The sequence below is a fragment of the Cuculus canorus genome, chromosome 3, assembly GCF_017976375.1.
Source record: "Cuculus canorus isolate bCucCan1 chromosome 3, bCucCan1.pri, whole genome shotgun sequence".
Classification (NCBI taxonomy): domain Eukaryota; kingdom Metazoa; phylum Chordata; class Aves; order Cuculiformes; family Cuculidae; genus Cuculus; species Cuculus canorus.
In genome coordinates, this window is record NC_071403.1 from 8410840 (window position 1) to 8423822 (window position 12983).

Genomic DNA, 12983 nt, shown 5'->3' on the forward strand with positions numbered 1-12983 from the left:
TCGTATTTACCAGCATCATCTCTAAAGCCCTCCTTTGTAGAAGGGAAGCTCCCCAATTTTCTGGCACAATGGTTGCTTGTGATGATAGGTTACACATCTTTGTTTTTAAATTCCACATTTGAGAGCTTTTGGATGAACGTGGTCTGGTCTTGGTGACTTCCTGACATCTAACTTGTTTATTTAGTCTAATACTTTTCTGTCTGTTTACTTATTGATCTAGTGCCTTTGAGCAATCTGGTACAAAGAATGCAGTGGGTGTAGAAATCAAACATTTTCAACAAGAAAGAAGAATGCAAACAAATATTTGAGCTTGTCTTGCTTGGGATTACACTTTACTGTGAGTGCTGCTTTTCACACCTTTGTCATCCAGCAGTGCCATCAGTGCCTTCGCTGGTTTACTGCTTTTGATATATTCAAAAAAATTAAAACTGTTGGAGTATCATTTGCATTTTTCAAGTGTCTTTTTAGCCCTTTTATGTTTAGATTTGGCATGAGTGGTTTTGTGGCTTTTCTTTTCTTGGACAAGCTTTTCATTCCTCAGAAAGCAGAAGGTAGGAATATAGTGGTAGCATCCTTAATTTTCCTGTTAAGCCACACAAGGTGGGTTTCACACCCACACAGATTTTTTTCTTTTGCAGTTACACATCTGTTTACACTTTTTTTTTTTAACTTGGGTTTTGAATATAGGCCTTTTGCTCTACAATGCTGAAATTAATTGTCTTGTGGTTGCAGAGCACTTCTTACTGACACTGCATCACTCAAGATGACATCACGAATGACATCTTTTCTTGCGGGTTTTTCAACAAGTACTTTCCTCTCTTTTTGTTTTTTTTTCTCTACACCTCTCTCAGTCTGGCTTCACAGTTTCTGATCACTATTATGTTTCTATCATGGGAGCACCTTCCCTATGAGGACAGGCTGAGAGAGTTGGGGTTGTTCAGCCTGGAGAAGAGAAGGCTCAGAGGAGACCTTGTAGTGACCCTCCGGTACCTGAAGGGACTACAGGAAAGCTGGAGAGGGGCTATTAATAAAGGCTTGTGGGGATAGGACGAGAGGGAACGGGTATAAACTGGAGAGGGGCAGATTTAGACTGGACATTAGGAAGAATTTCTTCACTATGAGAGTGGTAACACACTGGCGCAGGTTGCCCAGAAAAGCTGTGGCTGCCCCATCCCTGGAGGTGTTCAAGGCCAGGTTGGATGGGGCTTTGGGCAGCCTGAGCCAGTGGGATGTCCCTGCCCATGGCAGGGGGTTGGAACTGGATGATCTTTAAGGTCCCTTCCAACCCAAACCATTCTATGATTCTCCTATCAAACTCATCAGGAAGTCGTGTAATGTATCTATCCAATATATATTTCATTAGAGCCTGGGATTTCCATCCAAAAAGATTTCATTGTGCTTCTGTCTTCTTATTATATAAAGTTGTTATATTTTATGTAATCCTTCATGCACACTACCATTCCCGCAGCTCTGTATCCTGTTCTGTCATCCCTATAAATCTGGTAGCCTGATAACGTTGCGTGCTCCTTCAAGGTCATCTGCATACCTGCCTTACAGGGTAATATCTTGGTGCAAATAATTCTTGTTCTTCTGTCTTGCTATTTAGGCTTTTCGTGTTGATACAGAGGGACTTCTGAGTTTTGCCCTTACACTGAATTTTAGCCACATCCACCTCATGTGTTATGTCAGTCTGAATAGGTTGTTTTTCCTGACCATTCGCTTTCCCTGACTGCGAATTGAAATGCTATCTAAGAGCTTTTCAGTTTTCTTTGCCAGTACCTTAATAATGATTCAGGTGTGTTCCCATTTCTCTGTTCTCAAAAGCTCCCCAAGCTCCTTAGGTACTTATTTCTTATAATCTGTGTCCCTCGTGGACACGCGGAGGCTCTGATCTCACATCTCAGGCCTCGCGTAGGGGATTGGCAGTATTTCTGAGGGCTGTTCCTCCCGTGCCAGGCTTGTCTCCTGGCTGCAAGCTTCAGTCCAGCCTGCAGAACATCCCCTCCGTGCCTCTCTGCATCAGGCACCGGTGCTGCCCACTGCTCCTCAAGTTAACCCTCCTAAACAACCTTGCTTGTACCAGGGATGTTTGTTTTCCCATCTAGTGCCGACTTTGCTGTACCCTCTGCTTTATTTTGTTAGAGCAAACCGTGAAATAGTTTCCTGTCAGCTCAACTTGAGGTGATGGGAAGCATGAAGCTGAGAAACAACGCCGCACTTGGAACTATGTTTATTTTACTGATTGTTAGTTTTGTGGATAGATTAAATGGAAGTGGAGAGATGGGATTTCTTTCATTGGCAAGGAGGTAATTTATGAACAGTTTTCATAGCTGAACATAAAGTCCAAGCTAGTGCAAATTTTTGAAGTGAAGAAAAATCTACAGCTCAAAGAGGAATGAATGTCTGTGCTATGGTGGGTTTGCTTATAACACTGTATGCAGCACAACACAGCGTTCTGTCACTGAAGAGACTTATACACTTGAAATACAAGTTACTTAGCATAAATATACATTATTCAGATTTCAATTTCCTTTGATATCACTTTAATTTTATCACAAACATTACTGAAATCTGTTAAAACAGGAGAGGGGGCTGTTTGAGTGGACACGACTATGTCAGGCTTCAGTTTGTCCTTTCATTATTTTGAAGGACTTTGGCAATAATTATGTTGCAGTAAAAGAGCCGATGCAGGAGGCTGAAATCTGAGCTGCTTTATTGCTGTCATATTTAAAGTGCATATAAAAATAGACTTCATTAGTAATTGAAAACTGGAATATCTGTTTAAGTGTAACACCACTGTCACAGCTTTCTTAAGGGGCAAGGCAAGAAATTGGGAGCGATGAAATGAACTGCTCTGGTAGCATTAAGGGAAAGGTGGTCTGAAGCCATTTGTATGTCCCTTCTCATTTACAGGTACATTTATGCTTCGGAGCTTCTCTCCTTTCCTCACTTTCCCTCATAATGCTAATAATTCACAACATAATTGATTGGCTTTTGAAGGTGAGGATTTGAAAACTTAGAGAATTTTGTGGAAGTCTCAGAAAGCAAAACACATTCCTAAAGCATTCCTTTGTAATTAAAATCTCTGTGGATCCAATTCCTTCCCTGGAAGCTGTTGCACCCCGTTCATTAATCCTAATTCTGCACTGAATCCTTCAGTCGTGTGTTAGTGTGAATCTTGTCCTGCAGAAGGAAAGGCAAAATCGTGTCACAGTTTAAGAATAAAAATGCTCAATCCACCTTATGCTTTTCAGTTCCTTCCTTTGGCTGTGATTGGTCGCTGGAAGCATTATAAACATTCTGCACTTGCATCTGTTATTTAGCCAGATAGAAAGATTTACTGGGAAATTATCTCCCACATGAAAGACAGTTCACTTGGCTCTCACACACGTTGTTAGTTTTCGTTTCACCCAAATGCTACTCAGTTCTTGATCGACTAATGCTGTCCCTAATATAATATTTGATTGTAATGCGGGGTTTACAGTTATATTTTGTCTTCTAAAAGAAAGTTCAGGCCTGCTTGTTCCTGCTGTTAATTATAACAAATTCTGTCAAGTTTAGGGGTCTGAAAAGCCTGTCACGTGTTGGCCTTAAGGGCTAGTGTCCCTGAAGTTGGATGTAATTTGCACATAATAAATTGCTTCAATAAGATTTTGTTTCTTGGCTTAATTACATAAGTCTTTTGGGAATTAAGCTAATGTGAAATTAAGGGTCATGGGACCACCACAAACCTTTAGAGGTTGTGGTGATAAAATCCATCTGTTTCTTCTCAAAAGCAGCCTCTCAGTATATTGTTTTTCTTATCCACTGATGTTCTTATGTGATTATATTGTGCATCTAAAAAGAAATAATTGATTAGTTGCATTAAACGCTGACATGAATTGGATAATTAAAAGCTAGTCAGATTCCCTGATTAGCTTGATTGCATACATTACAACATCCACTGCAGTGGTCCTGGATGCCCAAGCTTTGAATGAAACGGCTTTAGATCGATGGGTGGGAGTCGTGACCCTCTCTAGGGGAACACCTTCCCTTACAGATCACAGAGCCTGCGGTGAGGCTGCGTGTTCTCAAACGAGGGAGGGTAAGGCTCCGGAGAAGGACATCGGGATTCGCAAAGGTGGGAAATGAAGTTTTAGGATATTTACATATGGGAACTCAATTTAGATTAGTTGAAGACAACCAGTGTGGGAAGTAGTAAGAGTTGACTTTGATTGGAACTTGGTTAAGTAGAAAACCAGCAGCAACGCTTCGATATTGGTGGAGAGTTTTTGCTTCCTGAGCAGATTTGTCGAGTTTGCTACATTGCAGCTTTGGTGGGGGCAGGTGTTTCTTTTGAAATAGTTATGTTTTATCCCTCTTTTGTTAACTAGAGCTTATGATTGATAATATACTCCGTTGCTGTCTCTAAATGACCAAATATCAATGTTTTTGTAAGCAGCATAACATTAGTTTTAAAATACCATATAGCTGTTAATAATGTTACCTCATCTAGCTTAGAATTTTGCTTGGTTTATAATTTTCCTCTATCGTTTATAACTGAGATTATAAATAACATCAGAAAAAGTTGTTTTTTCCTATACAGAACAACCTATGTGCTGTGAAGCAGAAAAAGTGCACACTTTCAATACGCAGAATGTTTCAGATAGCATTTAAAGTTAGATCTTCAGCCCTAGCTGAAGATTCATAGCATAGATGCTTTTCACAGAAGTGTAGAACAAAAATGACCGTATCATCTGGCTTCCAGGCATTTGTTTTCTAGATACAGTTTTGCATATTTTTAGACTGTTCCGCTTAATAGGCAATGCCAGTCAAAAAGAGGATTTGTACATCAGTGAACATTAGAAGCATTTAAGACACAGATAATACGTCTGGCATTTTAAAATATTAATAGTATGCTTTTAGGTGCTCATATACTGGCCTGGATAGTACCCTCAGAGAAACAGATCTGGAAAATCCTTCTTTACCATTAAAAGCAAGAGGAAAACCCTGCTTTCAGATACATGAGCACTGATTTCTTCATTGTTAGTACAAACATGGCACGTAAACCTGAAGACACTATCTATACTTACCATCATTCTGGACCTCCAAGCACTTAACTTGCCTGCCATCCCATAGTTGAAGGTAGGAGATGGTTTTAACAGAAAATTTAGCAACAGTTGTGTTTACCTGTCCTTGGCTAAGAGTTGGACTTGTTTCTGGATAGAGTCCTCAGCCATTTATTCCCTCAGTTGATGGTGTGGGGACCATGTTGCTCCCAATACGGTGTGGTTCAGTGAAGGATCTCTCTCTAGCCTTAGGACGAGACAAAACTGCATAATGTTTCTACATCAAAGTGCCCTAAGACTTTAGCGAACTCTTTATCTCTTCTCTACAAGCACACAAACGCGTTTGCATGAACAGGCTTTTAAAATTCTTTAAGGCAATTTCTAGTATGTGATAAGGGTTGCTTTTACAGCAAAGTACTTAAAAACATATAATCCCGTAAAGAAGAAAAACAAATAGGGGGATGCCTGCATTGGCAGACAATAATAAAGATGTACATGCAGCGACAGTTATTGTGCACAGTCATTCCTCAAGATACCCCTGACAGTTATGGGTCAAAGCCTTCTGTACATCTGCAGTGCTGCTCAAAAAATGTCAACAACCTAAAAGGACCACCCAGTCCTTTGAGAAATTTGTTGCCCTTCTGTATTGTAGGAAGATTTTCCTTATCCCTTTTCAAAATACGAAGATTGTCCACATTCCCAAGGACTTCCATCCTCACGTCATGCATCTCTTTGTACAGGGATGCTATGGCTACTGCAATACTCTTTGCTACTGATAAATGCAAATGATTACTGATGCACAAGTACTGATGGTTTTTTCATCCCACATGCAGTGCCTTTACCAGTGGTTAGTTGTAAAAATTCCGCAAGGCTATTTGAGTAATGGAGTTTTGTTTGTAATTAATGCTTGCTTGCTAAATTTTTCTAGGGACAAATTGAGGAAATGGAGGAGGGAGGTTGCAATAAGCCTGTCTTAAGCTTTGTAAGACAGAAGAAAAATGAAGGGATGCAAAACAGAAAGCAGCATTTTGTTCTGAGTCTTCTGCCCTATTACAGTTTTTAATTATAGGTTATTACCTATAGGTTATTTTATTATAGGTTATTAATTATAGGTTATTGCCTATAATTACCTTATGATATTTGGGGAAATCTATATCATTCCAATTTTGTTATCCAGGAGAAAACAAAATTCAGATTTCGAGGAGGACAAGCAAAGAGGATTGCTAAATTTAATCAAAATTGCAGGTGGGGTAACTTTATGACATCAAAGTTAATGCATCCCACAGTGCAGAATGAATAGATTGCAGCTGAGGCAGAAGTGTAACATTTTCAAGCGCAGCATTTTGCAGTTAGCAGAGTGCATTTTAGGGCAATTTTTCCATGCTGCATATGATAATGGACCACCATTTTGAAAGTGTGTAGGCCAGATGGCTTCTAAGTTAAGTGAAATGCTTAATATCCAAACGTAAAGAGGGGAAGCTTTTGAAAACTAAAGTTAGACTTCCAAGGCACATACAGTTAGGGGCCAGATTTTTGGTGTATTTTACACAAATAAGTGTCCTAAACTGTTTTTGTAACTCTGTCCTGTTGTTTTGCTTGTTTTTTTTAGAATTTCTTTGCAAGGAATGCCCAAGAGTTCATATTTTCATTGATCGTATTGAACTGAAGGACATCCCAGAAGAGCAGATGTATATGAGAAGGTGGCTTCATGAACGTTTTGAGATAAAGGATAAGTGAGTAGCAATATGCAGAACTTCCTGTTTCAAGAACCTGTCTTAGGTCTTTTATATTAACAGATATACCCATGATTTCTATCTTCGCAGCAGTGCAACCTCTCTAAGAGAGGTGGTGTTGGTACTCCTGTGCGTATTTTGTGAAATAATGTTGCAATTAAAGCTTTTGCTCAGGAGGTTGGGATTTATGGAGTTTAGACCTTCCTTAGACTGAAGAGCTGGGAGTCCATGTTGTAGGCAAAGCTCATATTCATCTGAATCCTCTCCATGTATCTTCTTGTTGCCGAGTCATGTGCAGCTGGGAATGTGAGAGGTCTGTGAGCAGGGAAATAAGCAATAAGCAGTGTGATTCTAGCCTTGTAAACACTCTTAAATTAGAGTTAGAAAGGGGCAGGTCTTGATCTAATCTCTCCTGACAGTCTGGAGAAGAGAAGGCTCTGGGGGGACCTTATAATGGCCTTCCACTACCTGAAGGGGCTACAAGAAAGCTGAGGAGGGACTTTTTACCAGGGCCTGTAGTGATAGGATGAGGGGGGAATGGCTTTAAATTGGAAGGGGGAAGTTTTAAATTAGATATTAGGAAGAAATTCTTTGCAATGAGAGTGGTGAGACACTGGCACAGGTTGTCCAGGGAAGCTGTAGCTGCCCTATCCCTGGAGGTGTTCAAGGCCAGGTTGGATGGGGTCTTGGGCAGCCTCATCCAGTGGGATGTCCCTGCCCATGGCAGGGGGCTGGAACTGGATGATCTTTAAGGTCCCTTCCAACCCAAACCATTCTATGATTCTATGATCTTCCATCAGACAGCAATTAGATAAAAACACAAGTAACCGTGAGATCGCTTGCTTCACTGGGGAAATGAGGTGAAGTAGAAGTTTCATCTGTCCGTCTGTGAATCATGGCAGAACTAAAGTGCCTGGCTTCCTCCAGCATCTTCAGATAAGGTCACTAGTGCCACAGATCCTGGGGACCTTGTGCTCTGGAAGGACTTCTTGCCTGAATGTGGGAATTAAGTATTGTTTGAGAGATGATGGTTTCATGTGCCATGTCTAGGGAAGTCCAACCTAAGGGAGCTGGATTTGTTTATTTACAAAATCCTTGAATATATTGTGTGAGATAGCAATTTCCCTGGTTCTTCAGGTATGTTCTGCTTTAAAATTGTTCTACCAGCCTCACACTCATTGGAAGTAAAAAATGGATTAATTTGTCCTGTGATCTTGGAATCCATCTAAAAGTTAACGTGACTATCTGTAAACATGGCTTTATTATTAAGTGTCCTATCAGTTTAGGACTACTGTAATTTTTCTTTTCTTCACTTTTGAGAGGAAGGAAATCTGAATTTCATTTTATAGACAAGGAATTGATGAATAAAATAAAAGCCTGTCCAGTGTCCCTTAAGCAGTCTTTTAGTGAAGACCAGCAAAACTGAACCCTGATCATCTATGTCTTATTGTAGACTCCTATTGACTGGAACCAAAGCAGTCCATCAGGCAAATTTAAAGCTACTTATAACAAAACCCCAGTATTTTCAAATCTATTTATTACTGGTTTTCAAAACCAGGAACAAATTTAGTTTTAAAGAAACTAGTGGTGTAGTATTTTACACTTGCACACTTCTCTTCCAAAATATTTAGTGTCTTGGCAGAGCCCTTGTTGTTTATTTTATGAAGCTACTTTTCCCACACACGCTTTGGTGTTCAGTGGTTAACTGTGTGATATTTTGTCCTGCAGTATTGCACAGTTCTCTGGGCTTATTTGCTAAATACAGAATGAAAAGGAGTCTTTTCAACTTTTTACAATAGGTCACCAAAGAAAATCTGCTTTTATTGCTTACAAGGGTTCAGGTAGAGCACTCTGGCATGCAGCGTTGCTTTGAATGCATCGTATTCTTAAGACACACTGATTTTTTTTAATCTGTTATAGATGAGCTGCTACGTATTGAATCATTATTTACGTAGTGAAATCATTATTTAAGTAACGTGTGATTAGAAGCAGTTATTGGTTGAAAGTCAGTTGCTTAGAACTTCTTACACTAATGCATAACTTTGACCATTTCCTTTTTGTCTGCTTGTAGGTTACTAATAGAGTTCTATGATGCGAAAGATTCTAAACGAAGAAATAAGTTCCCTGGAAAAAGCGTTCATTCCAAACTGAGCCTCAAGAAAACTTTGCCATCTTTGCTGTTTTTAGGTGGCCTGACTGCTAGTATGCTTCTGACGGAATCTGGAAGGAAACTTTATGTAAAAACATGGATATATGGGACTTTAATTGGCTGCCTGTGGGTTAGCATTAAACCGTAAGCAGATGTTAGTCTCTAATCAGTGAAATGTGGTCTTGCACATTGCACCAAACTTTTTCTTAACTTTATAGTAAAAAAGTATAAACAAAGCCTTATCGATCGAACATTGGAAATAATAGAATTTGCGACTTAAGCCTCTGTGTGGTTGGTCTGGGGAAAATAAATGTAAGTTTTCAAATTTGCTACTGATTTTTGCTGGAATAATGACAGATAAACTGAGTCATATGATAAATTGCTGTCCCCATGAACTAACGTCCATCTCTATCTGCAGATTCGATGAAGTATGAGTTATGCATAAGGGTGTCTTAAGTGGACCTGTGAATGTATTTACAGAGATTAATTTAGGGTATATATTTATTCTTCTGATATTCACGTTGAATTTTTGTTACTCTGGTGCATTGCGGCAGCTCAGTTGCATCTATCCCAGCTGTATCGCGACTAAACTCAAAACTTCTTTTTTTTTTCCTCTTTTTTGTTTTTAATTTTGCTTTTCCATTTTCGCTCAGTGCTGTGTTCTTAAAAAGGGACTCTGTAAGCTGGCAAATCATGAGATGTTACCCGAAGCAGAATAAAATGTTCCTGAGAACTACTGTTCATGGGGAAGAAGCTCTGTTTATCTAGTGCATGATCTTTGATTATATTGCAGTATCGGCTGATTATTTTACATAGGAAAACAATTAAATTTTACTGAGCAAACAGCTTATTTTGCACACCCTGTATTTGTGCATAAAAGCAATGTATGCAGTATAATGAAATGTTAAGTTTTTGTTTCTTGCTTAACCAGACTGTAGCGTACCTTGTGTCTGCGTTGTCCGTAGCACCTCGAGAGTTTCAGCTGAGCTCACAGACCTTTTGTGTGTACGTGCCATAAGCAGCGGTGAACGCTCACAAGTTTCCTGTAACCTCACAGTTTTCTGGAAGCAAACTCTGTCGTTTGGGTAATGCATAGAATCACTGTCACTTTGGGAATGTAAGGGTATGGTAACGAGAAACCTTCAGATGTTCCTGCTAAATCCGAAGCATGTGCCTTTTCCTCCTCATCCGATTTAGCCTGATGTTTCATGATCCGTCATCTCCGTGCTGTAATATCACACTAGATTCTCAAGTCATTCTAGGCGATGCAGGCTGCACTTGAATCGAAGTTACAGGGTTGATGTATACAACTTGCACAGTAGACTAGTAGTGAAAGAAATGCATATCCTATCAGTATTTCACCTGCTTGAAAGCAAAATCAACAAAGCAGACAGTCTGCGACTCCCATGGCTGGTATTTTTGTTAGGGAAGCACTATTTCCCAGTATCAAGGGAATAGTCTATATGTACAGCGATGGAGTAGGAAAGACTATGTTCTTTATCTTCTTCCATCAGGGAACTGGACTCCCTGTGTAAAAACGAAAGAACTAGAGAATATTTTTATATCACACTTGCAAGCTTTAAATGTGCGTCTCTTTTTAGCTTCAGAGCAACTTGTCTTGCGTTAGAGTCCATCGTGAGTTAAATGTCTCTTAAAATTATAACTCAGTTCCTCAGATTCCACAGTTGCCAGTTAATTAAAGATAACTGCTTTTACGTTGTGGTTTTGGTTTTTTTACATATTTTTATAGAGTAATTACAGTTCCACCTTAAAATCATTCGGTACGACTTTCAGCGTGCAGTTCTGTGTCCTTCCATAATGGATTTTGTCACTGGAGTTATTTATATCAGTGATTGATTCAGGATATGTTGATGAACCATTTTTAAAACAATGACTGGGAACAATGTTGAAAAACAGTATTGTTATGAGGCTGTGAAACCAGAAAAAAAAAAAAAAAAAAGCCATTTTATGTAACAGCCAAATGTGCTCACATGTAGCTCTTCCGATCCTCAGCCGGCTGTTTCCAGTGGGTATAACCAGAAAGCTCTGTTAGTGTTATTTTCAGTCATGGAATGAAATTTTACTCAGACATGACTGCGTTTCTTTGTAACAGCTAAGTATAACATTTAATTATACATCAAAAAGAAATGCAAACTGCTTAATTCACTTGTAGGAGAATAACTGCTATTTTGGAGAGCCTAATTACCATGGAATACTGGATCTCTCTTGCTGTTTAAGTATCAGGAATATAATTGACACAGTGCAACAAACAAACAGGATGTTTATGTTGAACCTTATTCTCTATGTTAATCTTAATTATTTTTTTTTCTTGGCATTAATTTATAAAGTTTTGAAACTGTAATTTGCTGATGTATTTGGCGTTGGGAGTATCACATGCTATTTCTAAATATGCACTGATATTAACTTGAAATATTTCTTCATTAAAATAAGAAGAGCCAATGCTCATTCAACTTTTCTGTCCTGTCTACTCGTTCCATTTTTCCTGCTCTTTCCTGTTTGGAACTTGGTTAACAGCGACTGCTTACAGAAAGGCTTGTGAGTGTGGTTTTAAGGGATTGTGTGAGTAACAGTCAATGAAAAGCAAGCAACTTGTCTTTTTTTCTGTGCAGCTGAAATGTGTTAGAATCGATTTGTACATGCAACACACCACTAGGTCAGTTGGATTGCAGTAGCTTTTCACCCATGAACATCTGCACCATCTGCACTTGTTAACACTGAGCATTTATGTGTAGTACCGCGGCTCTGGCCCGGAGTCGGGCTCTGATGCAAGATATGTCTTGCACCGACAAGGCAGACAGGCTGGACAGACCCAGGGGGTGGGAAGAGGTATTGCAAACAAATACATTCAGTAAATTGTGGTAGTGAGTGCCACCTAATTTTAGTGTTCCATTTCAGAGGGACCTGTATACTCAAAAACTTATTTTTCCAGCTGTAGCAGTGCACCTAAAACCAACTATTTCCCTCCACACGATTATTGCTTGGTTTTGCATGCATAAGCTACATGTAAACATTTTTATAGTTGGCAACACCACCATTCAGTGCTGGTTCCACAGTGTTATTCTAGTGTTTACTTTTGTGGAAGACATCGGCCTAGTAAGAATTCATAGAATCCCTAGGTTGGAAAAGACCTTTGAGATTATCAAGCCCAAACAGCCCTGTCCGCTACTAAACCCTAATGAGCACTTCATTTCCCTGTCTTTTAAATACTTTCAGGGATGGGGACTCCACCACCTCCCTGGGCAGCCTCTGTCAGAGCCCAGGAACCCTTTCGGTGAAGAATCTTTTCCAATCTGAACCTGCCCTGGCACAATTGAGGCCATTCCCTCTTGTCCTGTCACGGATCACTTGGGAGAAGGAGACCAACACCCACCTCTCTACATCCTCCTTTCAGGCAGTTGTAGATAAGGTCTCCCCTCAGCCTCCTTTTCTCAAAGCTAAACAACCCCAGTTCCCTCAGCCACTCCTTGTTCTCCAGCTCCTTGACCAGCTTCGTTGCTCTTCTCTGGACACCCTCCAGGACTTAAGTGTCTTTAATGTGTTAATGTAAATAATTGGGAACACAAAGAGTGGGATGAGACAGAAAACTAGAGCACTGAGTGATGCTACGTGAAGAAATGGCCGAGTAGGACACACAAGGAGTGATCACTCGGGAAAGGTGAGAGCAAACAGCCAGAACTGAGAAGTTCTCTGAAGCTCCATGCCTGGTCTTGCCTTTGTTGCTGCTCCAACCTGCTGCAGTCTTTTGCAAACTCTTCTGAAGCATTTTCTTTCTAGAATACTTTTTTTTCTCACTTCAGTAAATGTAGCAAAGCTGTAAAACTGAGGGTTTAATACTTAAAAATTGACCCCTGGTTATTTTGGCATTTTAGCGTGCATAGAATATATATACTCACATTGCAGGGGGGCAGAGAGAACTATTTTAGGACTGGATAATGAAGGGGACCAGGAACAGGTTTGGAATTTTTGGCTTAGTGTTAAAAAGGAAGAAAAACTTCTCCCCCCATGACCTCCAAATAAAAAAAAACTTTTAAT

The 12983-nt window shown here is 39.7% G+C and overlaps 1 protein-coding gene across 1 annotated transcript in view; it reads left to right on the top strand.

Moving 5' to 3' along the window:
* Window positions 1-11373, top strand: part of AGPAT5 (1-acylglycerol-3-phosphate O-acyltransferase 5) — a 63536-nt gene extending 52163 nt beyond the window's left edge. The window contains exons 7-8 of the mRNA XM_054062898.1: window positions 6658-6781; window positions 8853-11373. Coding sequence (XP_053918873.1) covers window positions 6658-6781; window positions 8853-9078 — 350 coding nt within the window. The 3' untranslated portion in view covers window positions 9079-11373. The remainder of the gene's footprint in view (window positions 1-6657; window positions 6782-8852) is intronic.
* The last annotated feature ends 1610 nt before the right edge of the window (window positions 11374-12983 follow it).